Below are 14,539 nucleotides of genomic sequence, written 5' to 3'. Positions count from 1 at the left end.
CCTCTCCTCTTTTTTTTTTTAGACCCTTTTTTTCAAGTGAAATATTTCTTGACTGAGTCTGAGTTCACAGGATTTGGCAGGCTTTTACCATCCATTTCGCTTAAGATTAAAGCCCCTCTTGAAAAAGCCTTTTTTACCACATATGGACCTTCCCAATTTGGCATCCATTTTCCTCTAAAATCCTTTTGTAGAGGAAGAATCTTTTTCAACACCAAGTCCCCCTCGTAAAATTCTCTAGGACGAAATTTTTTATTATAGGCTCGCATCATTCGTTTCTGATACATCTGACCATGACAAATTTTAACCTCTTTTCTTCTACCAAGTTCAGCTGGTCATATCGAGATTGAATCCACTCAGCCTCATCCAACTTTAGTTCAGCTAACACTCAGAGAGAAGGAATTTCAACTTCTATGGGTAAAACTGCCTCCATCCCATAGGCTAAAGAAAACGGCGTTGCCCCCATAGAGGTCCTAACAGAGGTACGATATGCCAGAAGGGCAAAAGGTAGTTTCTCGTGCCAGTCTTTGTAGGTTTCAGTCATTTTCCCTACAAATTTCTTGATATTTTTGTTAGCTGCTTCCACGGCACCATTCATTTTTGGACGGTACGGTGACGAATTGTGGTGTCTGATCTTGAACTGACTACAAACTTCCGCTATTGAGTTGTTGTTCAAGTTCAGTGCATTATCGGATATGATCCTTTCAGGCATCCCGTATCGACATATGATCTTTTTTTTCAGAAACTTGCTAACTGCTGACTTCGTGACATTTGCATACGAAGCAGCCTCCACCCATTTAGTGAAGTAATCAATAACCACAAAGATAAAACGATACCCATTAGAAGCCTTCAGAGATATGGGTCCGATAACATCCATTCCCCGCATGGAGAAAGGTCATGGAGAAACCATAACATGAAGAGGTGACGGTGGTGCGTGCATTTTGTCACCATAAATTTGACATTTATGGCACTTTTTGGCATAATTAATGCAATCCCCTTCCATGGTGGACCAATAGTACCCAAATCTCATAATTTGTCTGGCCATCGTGAAGCCATTGGCATGCATTCCACAGATACCTTCATGCACTTCTTCCAAAATTTTCTTAGCTTCGACAGCGTCCACACATCTCAACAATACTTGATCTTTTCCTCTTTTATACAAGATATCACCATCTAGGACATAATCAATGGTTAATCTCCTCAATGTCTTCTTATCATTTTTCGTCGCATGGTCAGGGTACTCATGACTCTTCACATATCGCAATATGTCATGGTACCAGGGGTGATCATCCTTTTCTCCTTCATTGTCAATGTTGCAACAATGGGCTGGAGCCTCATAAATGCTGATCTGGATAGGCTTCATATCCTCTAGCTTGTTCACTTTGAACATAGAAGCTAGGGTAGCCAAAACATCTGCCATCTGGTTCTCATCTCGTGGGAGATAACTAAAGGTGACACTATCAAATTCCTCTATCAATTCCATAACCAATTTTCGATAGCGGACTAACTTGGGGTCTCTTGTTTCCCATTCTCCTTTGAGCTGGTAAATTACTAATGCAGAGTCCCCGTATATCTCTAGCACCTTAATTTTCCGCTCTATGGCTGCTCGGATGCCCATAATGCAAGCTTCATACTCAGCCATGTTATTTGTACAATCAAAATCCAATTTACTAGTGAAAGGGTAATGATCTCCACTAGGAGACACGAGTAACGCCCCAATTTCGTTGCCTATAGAATTTGAAGCTCCATCAAAATTCAACTTCCAAGGACCACCTTCTTGAAAATCTTTTTCTGTAGTTGCAACATACATCAAATCTTCATTTGGGAAATCGAAGTTCAATGGCTCATAATCTTCTAGAGCTCTACTTTCCAGGAAGTCCGCTATTGCACTCCCTTTGGCTGCCTTCTGGTTCACATAAACTATGTCAAATTCAGATAGGAGAATTTGCCATCAGGCCATTCTTCCATTTAGAGCGGTTAATTCCATCAAGTATTTCAGAGGGTCCAATTTAGAAATTAGCCAGGTTGTATGGTACAACATGTACTGTCTCAGTCTCCGAGTTGTCCAGATCAAGGCACAACATAACTTCTCGATTGGCGAATATCTTGTTTCGTATTCGGTGAATTTCTTACTGAGATAGTAGATTACTTTTTCTTTTCGTCCTGACTCATCATGTTGACCAAGCACGCATCCCATGGAATTTTCAAATACGTCCAAATACAGTATGAGCGGTTTGTCTGGGCAAGGTGGCATCAGCACTGGGGCGTTGGATAGGTAATGTTTGACTTTTTCAAAAGTTTTTTGGCACTCCTCATCCCATACACCTGGATTATGTTTCTTAAGGAGACGGAATATGGGGTCACATTTCTCGGTTAATTGTGAAATAAACCGAGCGATGTAGTTCAGTCTTCCTAGAAAACCTCGAACCTCTTTTTGAGTACGCGGCGGAGGTAATTCTTGTATTACTCTTACTTTGTCAGGATCAATCTCGATTCCTCTCTCACTGACCACAAACTCAAGCAATTTTCCTGATCTGACCCTAAATGTGCATTTTGCTGAATTTAACTTTAGCTGAAATTTTCTCAACCTCATAAATAATTTCTTAAGGACCTGCATATGTTCCTCTTCTGTTTTAGATTTCGCAATCATGTCATCAACATAGACTTCTAACTCCTTATGCATAATATCATGAAACTGTGTTACCATGGCCCTCTAATACGTTACCCCTGTATTTTTCAACCCAAATGGTATCACTTTATAGCAAAAGGTTCCCCATAGGGTTATGAATGTAGTCTTCTTCATATCTTCAGGATGCATCTTAATTTGGTTATATCCAGAGAAATAATCCATGAAAGAAAACAGTGAATGCCCCGCTGTGTTGTCTACCAAGGTGTCGATGTGCGGCAAGGGAAAGTTATCTTTTGGGCTAGCCTTATTTAAATCTCTATAATCTACACACATTCGTACCTTCCCATCTTTCTTAGGGACAGGAATGATATTGGCCACCTACTTAGAGTATTTGACCACTTGCAGGAATCCAGCGTCGAATTGCTTTTGCACCTCCTCTTTTATTTTTAATACAACATCAGGCCTCATTCTTCGGAGTTTTTGCTGAACTGGTTTGCAATCTTCCTTTATAGGAAGTCGGTGAACTACAATGTCAGTACTTAGCCCTAGCATATCTTGATATGACCATGCGAAGACATTCTTGAATTCTTGAAGCAACTCAATGAGGTCTTGTTTTACTTCTTCAGCTATGCATGTGCCAATCTTCACCACCTTTCCCTCTTCCAGGGTCACCGTCTCTACTGTCTCCTTGTGAGGTAAGATTTGTTTCTCTTCCTGCTCTACCATCCTCAACAAGTCCGGAGATATGTTGCAACCTATGTTATATTCAAAATCTTGAGATTCCTCTAAACACATATCTCGATCAAAAGGATTTCCTAAGTCCATAGTAGAGTCACTCATGTCATTGATATCTTGGGACCTGTTATAAATACTGAAAAATGTACAGGGAATGTATGAATTTAAGGATTCTTATTTAATATGGTCATGAATAAATGAAAGAATGATCTGGAATGAAGGCATCCAAGATGACTATCATGCGAAAGAATGAAAAGAATTTTAAAAGAATATACACTCAAAATGAGAAAATATATTTCATTGAAATCACAATGTTCAAATATAAGCCCCTTTCATTTCACAAAAAGTTTCATTTTCTCTAGGCTTAGAACAATTAGTATGTTTTGAATATTACTCTGAAAAAGCTCTAAAAACTTCAGGTATTTCTTCTGCAGTCCAATTGTTTAAAACACTCCCAGGTTCAACGGGATAGATGCCTGATGTACTTCCTTCTTCAGATTTTTCTTCAGATCTGGCATTGATGTTCAAGTTTCCTAGCATTTCCTCTGTGATCTCCCTTCTTGGAGTCCTCAGTCCAGAATACATGATTCCTCCCGATACGAAGGTCTTAGATATGTGGGGGAAAGCCATCGGTTCCCAATCAACTTTTTTTCCGTTCAAACGCGCCTTCCTCCTCTCTTGTCTTTTTTTCCAACTATTTTCTTCTTTGCTTAGCATTTGGTTTAAATCCTAAACTAAAACGGTCTTGCTTGTCCTTCAGCACTGGTGCCTCTATCCTTCCTTGAAGGCATCTTCCCAATCCTCTTCCGAGCATAGCTCCTTTCCCAACTGTCATTTGTAGTCCCATCCTCGTGGCTCTAGATATGCTGGGCATCGGGATCTTCTTTCCCTCAATGACAGAGGTTGCATTTACGAACTCTAAGGATCGAAAGGAACATTCAACCGCCTCATCATCTGTTCCCAAATATGGTGCGTCACTGGTTACCGATGCTATGATGTCTTCCTCAGCGTCAATCGTAATTAACCGGCCTTCTGTTACCAATTTCAACTTCTGGTGTAATGATGAAGGCACCGCTCCTGCTGAATGAATCCAGGGTCTTCCCAACAAGCAGTTATACGAAGGCTTGATATCCATCACTAAAAAATCCACCTCGTATATATTCGGGCCAATCAAGAGGGGTATTTCTATTCTTCCCATCACCTTCCTTTTAGTACCATCAAATGCTCTCACTATATTCTGGCATGATTTCATGTGAGAGCTATCCACCGGTAACCTATTTAAGGTGGATAGGGGTAAAACATTGAAGGCTGACCCATTATCAATTAGCACTCCTGCTAACGCATACTCCCCGCAACGAGCAGTGATATGTAATGCTTTGGTGGCTCCTCTTCCCCCGGCGGTATTTCACCATCAAAAATGAAATTGTCGGCACTGATATTGTTAACCAAGCGGTCCAACTTATTCACTGAGATATCGTGAGCGACATAAGTTTCATTTAGCACCTTAATCAACGCATTACGATGTATCTCCGAACTTATAAGCAACTCAAGCACTGAGATACGAGTCGGTTGTTTATGCAATTATTCTACCACGCTGTACTCGCTATGTTTCAAGAATTTTAAAAATTCTCTAGCCTCATTTTCAGTTACCGGCTGATTGACACGCGGTTCAATTTTGTCTATTTTTGCTTTTCCCAACTCAACCGCTAAGGCTTTTCCTTTTCCGGATTCCACTCTTGCGTTTGCCGGATCATAGCATTTTCCACTTCGTGTATAGAATCCTTCATCTTCTCCTGAAGCGTTTACCAAGCTGTCTTTCCTTGGAATTGTCATATTGCAGTCGTAATTCCAAGGAACCTTTTTGCTATCTTCGTAAGGAAAGGATACAGGTTTTTGGATTATGACCTTTGGCGCTATTTGTCCTCCAGATTCTCTGCTCCTTGGTTTTGAAATAATTACCGCTGGGTGATTAGCCTTTTGGGCTTTCCCTGTAGATCTTTCTTCTGCAGCATAAACTTCTCCTTCTTCTAGTCCATTAATCTCTTCATAAAACTCCAACTCTTTGTTATCCATTAAGTTTTGCACCATGGTTCTGAATTCGATACATTTTTGGATGTCGTGGCCTTCTTCTGCGTGGAACTCACAAAACTTACTTGCTCCTTCATGCCTTTCTATTGAACCTTGCTTGATGCGACCTCCTTTCACCATTTGTTTCCAAACCCATTCAAGGGGGTCCTTATCTCTGCTACATTGGCTTTGACTCTCCTTCCTCCATTCTCAATTATCGCGTTCACCCCTTCATCATGATTGGGCAACGGATTTTCTGTGTTGGGTGAGTCACCAAATTTGACAATGCCCAATTTGATAAGTCCTTCCACTACCTTCTTGAAAGCAGTACAATTTTCTATCGAGTGTCTTGAAATTTCGGCATGATAGTCACACTGAGCGTTTGTGTCATACCATTTTGGATATGAGGGTTGTAGAGGACTCAAGTAACGAGGAGCGACAACATGCGCATTAAATAAATTCTGGTACAGCTCCTTATATGTCATTGGAATGGGAGTGAGCTGGGACTTCTCAGTATTTTGCCTCATTCCCGACTCTTGTTTCGATGAGCTCTGTTGATTAATGACTGCTTTCCTTGGTTGACTCACAGTAATTGATTTACTGTAGGCATTCACATTATTCACTTCATTTTCTCTTTTCCTCGGGGCTGTCCTTTTTTGTTCTCCCCTCCGTCTATTGTTCCACTTTTAATAGCATGCTCAATCGTTTCGCCGTTCATAATTATATTCGAGAAATTCTTTGAAGCGCTTCCCAACATGTGAGTGATGAATGGGGCTTTCAATGTATTAATAAAAAGCGTCGTCATTTCTTTTTCCAAAAGAGGTGGTTGCACCTGCATTGCCACTTCTCTCCACCTTTGTGCATACTGTCTAAAGCTTTCGTTCGATTTCTTCTCCAAATTTTGTAGAGTTATCCTGTCAGGTATCATTTCTGAGACATGATTGTATTGTCTCATGAATGCCTGTGCCAAATCTCTCCAAGTAGCAATTTTGGTTCAGCTTAGCTGATTGTACCATTTTAACGCCGCACCTGTAAGACTATCCTGAAAGCAGTGTATTAATAATTGATCATTATTAATATACCCCGTCATTCTCCTGCAGAACATAGTGATATGGGCTTCTGGGTAACTGGTCCCATTATATTTCTCGAATTCCGGCATCTTAAATTTGTAAGGAAGCACCAAATCCGGAACTAAGCTCAGATCTTTCGCATCTATTCCACGATAGCTGTCGATACTTTCTATCGCCCTAAACTTCTCTTCAATCCACTTCCATTTCTCTTCAAATTGCTTTGGTAACTCTTCCTTCACCTTGTCTTTCTCAGCTACTTCATCGAAATCCGGGACAACAAAATTAACCAGATTATCGCCAGGACTAGAACCAGATCCGACCTGAAGGCTTTTCAGCATTGAAGCATCACCTTGAAGATGCTGAGGCCTAATCGAAACAGAAGGTCTTCGTGGATGTGGTTCAGTCTGAACTTGCGCATGCGGAGGCGTGAATCCTGGAGGAAAAAGTGGTTCATCATTGTTTTCTTCTTCATCGCAAATCACAGGACCTTTCCTTTTATCCGCTCCCTTGGTTATTAATTGCGTCAATTTAGTCATTAGGTCATCTTGAGACTCCTTCATCTTTTGTACCATGTCTTTCTGAATCTTTTCCACATGTTCTTTTATTTGCACCTGTAGCTGTTCTTACATTTCCTTTTGAAGCCGTTCTAGTTTTTCCAACCTTTGATCCATAATTTTTGACTTAGCACGGGTGCCGTAACAGTGTCGATTTTCCAAGTTAGCTGAAATAATTTTATTCAATTAGGGTCCTTTAATGGTTGTTAATGCATATAATGTGATGCAATGCATGAAATGAATGCAAAAAAGGGACGTTGATTCTAATTCAATTTCATTCTAAAAACTTTACTAGAAAACAAACTTCTTTACATAAGGTGGATTACAGATACGACTTAGCCCTAATACTCAAAACTTTAATTTTCTTAAGTAACGAGGCTAACTCCTGTCCTCGACTTGACTCTAATTCGTACTTTACGCTCAACACATCAGCTTGTACTGCTAACGTCTGCAAATGGTCAGCCAGCTCTCGGATTTGAAGCACAGCTTCTCCCATAATATGATCCCTATCTCTTACTTGGTTCTGAAAGTAGTGCAACTGCTCGGCTTGACGATCTTCATTAGATTCCAAGTACTCAATTCGAATCTCACAATTTCGCAATGCTGCTTCTAACTCTTCAATTCTTTCTTTCATTTCTTCAATTCTATTTAAGCTTGCCCTTAATTCCATCACAGAATTCCGATTTTGATGCCGACGGAGAGATTCTTCTAATTCAGACATTCTACTCTCTAATTCTCTTTTTTCTTTTTGATTTTCTGACAGATTCCTTTTTAGAGTCTCGTTCTGTGCTTGAACCTCTTGGAACCTCCTTTCCCATTCATCAGCTTTATTCTTTTCTTCTTGAATCTCCTTGCGCCACTGATTAGAAGTCTTTCCCAACCCGGCAGTCCTTATTGATAATCGCAACTTCTTATAATTTATTTTCAAACTATCAAGATCTTCTTCAGCCCTAGCTTTCCCCTTTTTTAATCGTTCGGCCTCGAGCTTCTGAACATCTACGTCCAATCTTAAGTTCATCTTTTCTTCCTCCATTTGCTCTATCTGTTTTTCCAACTCTACATTTCTTCTTTCAAAATCCTGTTTTAAAATTTCCAGTTCAGAAGGGACGGCCCTTAAATGCTCTTCTAATGACTGACTGCCTTCATGACTCGATTTGGAAATATTGTCATTGATTCTTCTGACCCTCCATTCATCGTACTCAGGAGTCGTCATTGGTCCTACAGCCAATCTCTTCATTTGTCGAGTTTGGTTCCACGCATTGGATATCTCTCGAATCCTCTTTTTGTAACCATCAACCCCGTATGCGAATTCACACCCGGCTAGTCCCTGGGTTGCGGGTATAAACTGTCTTGACCTGTATTATCTGAGCACTAATAACGGGGCATATCCAATAGCTCCCCAGATTCCAAGTAGAGGGACCCAATCAAAATCACCACACCGATACAAAATTTCATCTGGAAGTAACCACGGAGCTCTCCACTCAATGTCCTCTTCTTGCAGGCTCTGAAGAATTGCCATCCATTTTTCCATCGAAATGTCATCTCTTCTCGGTGTACCTACTATCTCCTTTAGTGGCGAATAGTTTTCAGAGAAGACCCGATATGACACCTTATCCACTTTCTAAAATGATGTGGAACCACGCAAGTAATAATCAGACACATCCAACGAATCGCCTTCACCCGCTCGTGAAGCGGGCATTCAATGATCTGAATGTTTCCGCTAAAATTGCTGGAACCGGAGTAACTCCCTTGTCGAAACGGTCGAATAGATCAGTGACTGCCTCATCAATATGCCCCAAAGCTCTGGGAAAGATAACTAAGCCGTATAGGCACAAAGAGAAGACATCTACCTTCTTTTTTACATCTGGATGCACTAGGACCACATCTTTCAAATTCCTCCAAGAAATGCACTTGTTATCCCCCCTTTGTTTGATTCGGGCTGTGACCCACTGCTCACTCATACCTGTTATGTTCATCAATCTTCTCAAAAAGGGTGCATTTGCAGCTCTTGAGTAGATTCTATCAACTTAACTCTTCGAACACCGAAGTAAAGCCAAATATTCTTCTATCGTAGGTACTAAGTCGACTTTTCTGAACGTAAAACAACTGTAGGCGGGGTTCCAAAATTGCGCGAGAGCCCGAAACAGCTGCTTGTCTACCTTCATATCTAGCAGGTACGGCAAATCCCCATAATCGGAATAGAACAATCGTCTGTCCTCCTCGTTCAACTAGCCCCAAATTTCTTTCAATTCTTGCAAATTGTTCTGGGTTACGCTAATACGGGTGAAGTCTCATAACTCAGATTCATATCCTTCAGCCAAACTATCCCATTTCTCTCGTTGTGTCGTTTCTGACCAAATTCAGACCGCCGCATTATCTTCCACCTTATCAAGAAATCCCCTTTCCATGGTAAGCTTTCTTTCTAGAAACCGAATATGAACCAACGCCTTTTATAATGAAATGCCATGCAGTTGAAATGTCATGCATCCAAAATAAAACAACAAACGTTAGTATCAGGTATAAACATACAATCCACGACAATTCAGAAAGAATAAGAGCACATATCAGGGTATCTACTGGGGGTTTGGTGTAGTTCTACCTAGGGTAAGTTCCTAAGGTTCACTACATGAGGTTTGGCTCTAAAGATAAGGTACCCGAACCAGCAGATTCCTCGATCTTCACCCATTATAGGCTCATACAAACTGAGTTCGGTTTAGGGGAATACATTTCCCTATGGCTGCACGGAGATGAAAATCTCACGAAGACATAGGTACGGATGTATCCCGAAAGCGATCCACTATCCTGCACGGAGGTGAAAACCTCACGAAGGAGTAGCTTCTCACTCCCACTTAAAAAGGTGAAACCAAAGGTCATGCAATGCAATGCAAAAGATACCAAAATTTAAACAAATAGAGCAATTATAAACCACAATGATGAAAATTATAATGAAGAATGATATGCAATGAAAGGATCGTAAATTTAAACCAAATTTCAATTTTCGACAAAAAGACAAAAAATAATCAACTCGTGGCTCGACTCACTTATTTTGAGAAAGAAAAAAAAGTCCCCAGTGGAGTCGCCAAGCTGTTGACACCATTTTTTTGATTGAAAACGGGGTCGACTTGGGTTTTGAAAAAAAAACGGGAGTCGCCACCAATCCTTTTTTTTTTGAGGTGTGATTGGGTCACATTGAAAAATGTTGTTTTTAATAAATAATTTAATTTTATTAAAACAACGGTTTTGGTCCACGAAATTTAAAAAACGGGTTCGGGAGTCGGTTACGCACGAGAAAGGATTAGCACCCTCGATACGCCCAAAATTGGTACCTAGTTGATTAGCTAATGTTTTGATGTTGAAAATTGAGAACTTGGAGGAATTAAAAATACGATCCTTGTATTAAAAAAATTGGAAAAGAAGCGTATTTCACGTTATTCGAAAAAGAAAATCATATCCAGTAAGTTAGGATACAATGTCTCAAATTCCCGATACGCGAATAAAAAATGCTTATTTAAAAGATATTTTAACCATCTCGGATTTAAGAATGAGATCACGACCAGTAAGTTAGGACGTGATTTTTTCTTAAAATCCCGGGATCATTTAAAACTTGAGTTCGAGAAGATTCGTACATTTAGATTTATCGTGAAAATCGAAACCCAGTAAGTTAGGGTACGATCCTCTCGAATCTAAACACGAAATATTGTTTATTCAAAAAAAACTTTGTTAAATCGAGTAAAATAAAACACAAAGTTGTAGTAAGAAATGTGAAAACAAATTTCATTGTTGTCATGCATGGCAGAACCATAATGAATATAAAAGTATAAAAAGTATAAAAAAATACGAGCAATAACAACGATACAAAAGGCCAAATCTACAACATAAAAATAACAAAGTATAAAAACGAATAAAATTAAAACATTCATTCAAAATAAAAATGAAAATGAAACAAATAAATAGTAAATACGATTAAATATAAAGATATATATAGACAAAAATTAAGATATGTGTATAAAATTGAGTGTTTACATATTAAATAAGTTAGAAAAAAATATTTACGTATATGTATAAAAACAATTATATAATAATAATAATATTAAAGAAAATGCTAATAATATTAAAATAATGAGTAAAATAGTGAAAATGCTAAAGGGGCTAAATCAAAATAAAGACAAAAATCTTTGGTAATTGAAATAAATAAAAGCAGAAAGGACTAGATTGTGACACGCGCCAAAGAGGGGGATCAAAGCAGAAAATAAACCAACGTCCCAAAAAATCAGTCTTTGCGATGGACTAAATTGAGAGAAAAATAAAACTTTGAAATTTGAATTAAAAATAAAAGAAAATAGCGAAATAGGACCAAACTATAATGCTATTGAAAAATAGGAGGGATCGTGCATAAATAACCCATTTAAAGAAAACACGGATCCTCCCCAGGTCGAGTCACCGCAGAGATCGGGAGTGAAACGACGTCGTTTTGGGTGTTTTGAGTGAGCCAAAAGCGCCGCTTCACCGAGGTATAAAATTAGTGTTTTGAGAAAAAATCATTTGAACATTGAAAAGAAAAAAAGAGAAGAAAGAAAAAAACTCTCTCGGACTAAGTTCGATTCCGCCAAGGCCCCCTTGCCGTCCACCGTCATGGCAAGCCATCAGTCACTGGTGGTAAAATTTCAAAAAGGTATTTTTTTCCCCTTTTTCGCACCTTTCTTTTTATATATTTCTTTGCTCGAATATGAACTCTCTTTTTTGGAGAGAAAGAAAAAAGACAAAAGTAAATAAGTAATAAAATAAAAGAAATCTAAACGGAAACCACCTTGGTGTAAATCTATTCGTTTGTTTTTGAATCTGTTTTGTATTTTTTTTTGCTAAAGTGCTTTTCCAAAAATAGAAAAAAGCCCCCATTACAGATGCCAAGATCGGTTTTTAAACCGATTCTCCTACCCCCAAAAAATACAAAAAATATTCTTTTATTTCTTTTTTTCTTTCTATCACTGCTTTGGTTGCTTTGCAGGTACTTGATAGTGCAAGTGGGGTGATGGCGATGGGACGTCTTGGCGGCTGGCAGAGCGGCGGTGGCGATCTGAGGTGTCAAGTCGAAGAGAGAGCCCTAGGTGCGGCACACCTAGGAGTTTGTTTATTTTTGTTCTTTTGTGATTTGAGCTATTAGGGTTTGTTTTTGGGTATTGGGCTTTGTTTAATTGTAATTGGGCTGATGGGGTTTTTAGATTAGGTGGGTTTGGTACTGAAATTTTGGGTAGTGGGCCCGAGCAATATATTGGGCTGTACATATCTAAATACTTTTGAGTCAATCAAAAATGTTTTTAAGTGTTTTAAACTTATTTTGTACAAGTATGGGACATAGTATCGATACTCTGACCTAGTAAGAAAAACTGTTAAACTCTGGGGACTTCTACCCATACATCCTATGCGATGTATTGATACAAATCTATTTCTACCTATACATCTTGTGAGTTTTATCAATACTAGTTTGTCTACAATGCTTCCAACAAGTAGAAATTATCCCCAAAGGTTATGAATGATCACAAAGTTTCCCCTTGTTATATATACACATCAATAACACTTCAAGACGCAAGAGATGTGTTGAACTAATGTCGATAATGTTAATATAGAACGATCGCAAAGCAATAAGAAAAAGAAAAATAAAAATAAAACACACAAATTTTACGTGGAAAACTCTTTCGAGAAAAACCACAAGCAGAGGAGAAGAAAATTCACTAATGTTGAATTTCAAATGATATAAGAGGAGTTTAGGCTACATCTATTTCTAGGTTGAAAAACCCTTATTCTAATCAATTTCAAATAGATGAAGTGTAGTAAGGTTAAAAACCTTATTCTAATCAAGGTAAAATAAAAGAAGTATAGTTCTATATGAATTTTACTTTTATTTTATTTTACCACTGTATTTTATTTTAACAAGGATTCGAGTCACTCAGCTCTAACAAGATGAACATCCAAACATATAAATCAAGAGAAAAACCTCCAATTCTTTATTTTCTCATTTTATCTTGTTCCTGTCTCTTAAGCGCTTATTGTTAGATCTATTTATCTTTCTCATTTTCTTTCTTTGAGAGAGAGCTAACACTTGTAAATACATACCTTTGAGAGATTTTCATTGTTTACATCCTTCATCTTTGTTGTAAAGAGATACTTAAGGTTTTTGAGGTGTAAAACCTTAAGTGAATTGTAAAGGGTTTCTAGTTGAGCCATTAGATCTAGAGGGTTTTAGTTTAGCTATAAAAACTAGGGGGGAAGTTGTATCTTAACCTTTGTAAAAGATAGAGATTGTAAAGGTTATACCTTTTCCTTGAAATGTAGCAATTCTTATAGTGAATTGAGAAATCTTTGGTTGAGGTATACCAAGGCAATAGAGGTAGGCAATTGGGATCAAACCACTATAAATCGAATTGTCCAAACAATGTTGATGATACTTAGGGGATTTCTTAGTCCAAGCTTTAGCTTTCTTAGGACTCACTTGGCTATATTTCTTCATTCTCGTCTCCATCTTCGATCCAAACATTAGCTGAAATCCCTAGCTAGGTAGTTGAAAAATTCGTAAATCAAATGAAAATCATAGAGGTTTGTTCTTTTATGAAATAAATTAGATCTGTAATTACTCGGGGGGTTTGAACTTGTAGTAGGGTTTGGAACAAGAAAATAGTTGGCTTTTGGAACTTGGGAAAGTGTTTTGTAATAATTATAGAAAGATCCCTAAACTTTAGTCAAAAGTAAAAAAAAAAAGTGTCACGTCTCGTCACTTAATTGGCTAATGTACCACGTTAACAATTCATTAGTGGAAAACGGAAGATCTTAACGAGAGTGACTAGTTTGAACAATTATTTTATCTAAAATAACTAAATTGAAAAATAAATTAGAGTGACCAAAATAGGACAAACCCTATTTTAAAGTGACATTGGGTGTAGTTTATCCTATTATGTAAGTGTGAATGAGTTTGTATTGCGAGTCAACTAAACATCAACTTAGTCCAAGAAACTACTAAAAATAATCTTACATATTTTAATTAAGTTATATTATTATGAAGGTATTTTTTTCTTATTTTGTAAAACCAATAAAAAGGTTGTAATTATTGATATTTGAACTCATGCCACTATCATTTATAAAATCTTTCTTTTAGCACTCCAACCAAAGCTTTACTTTGTTATTTTTATACATTTCAATGTTATTACATAAATATTATGTTTGGTTGGAGTATTATTTGTTCCTCATGTTTTAGTCATTGGTGATTTTAGCCACTCACACTTGTTTATAGAAAAGAGAAGGAAAAGTTTTAAGCAATTTAAAAGATTTTATTTTTACTAAAGTTTTACTCATTTTTAATTGCATGTTTAAATTTGTACTAGTTATTCTCTATTTTATGTCTAACTATTTTAAAACTTACGTGTTAACTAAACTTTTTCGTCAGTATTATTACACTAGTAACCAAACGTAGTATTATTGTTTCATCCACATTGTTT

At 37.8% G+C, this 14,539-nt stretch overlaps 1 protein-coding gene across 1 annotated transcript; it reads right to left on the bottom strand.

Moving 5' to 3' along the window:
* Positions 1 to 385: 385 nt before the first annotated feature.
* LOC105795690 (uncharacterized) lies at positions 386 to 2,704 on the bottom strand. The gene is made up of 4 exons (XM_052627072.1): positions 2,419 to 2,704; positions 1,726 to 1,917; positions 1,075 to 1,623; positions 386 to 654 (listed from the first exon to the last, which is right to left on the bottom strand). The coding sequence occupies exons 1-4, from the start codon at positions 2,702 to 2,704 to the stop codon at positions 386 to 388; spliced, it is 1,296 nt and encodes a 431-aa protein (XP_052483032.1).
* Between the last annotated feature and the right edge of the window lie 11,835 nt (positions 2,705 to 14,539).

Source organism: Gossypium raimondii, chromosome 13 (assembly GCF_025698545.1).
Source record: "Gossypium raimondii isolate GPD5lz chromosome 13, ASM2569854v1, whole genome shotgun sequence".
NCBI classification, from domain to species: Eukaryota; Viridiplantae; Streptophyta; class Magnoliopsida; order Malvales; family Malvaceae; genus Gossypium; species Gossypium raimondii.
The sequence above is the reverse complement of the archived record's forward strand: the minus strand, read 5'-3'. Positions and strand labels throughout refer to the sequence as shown.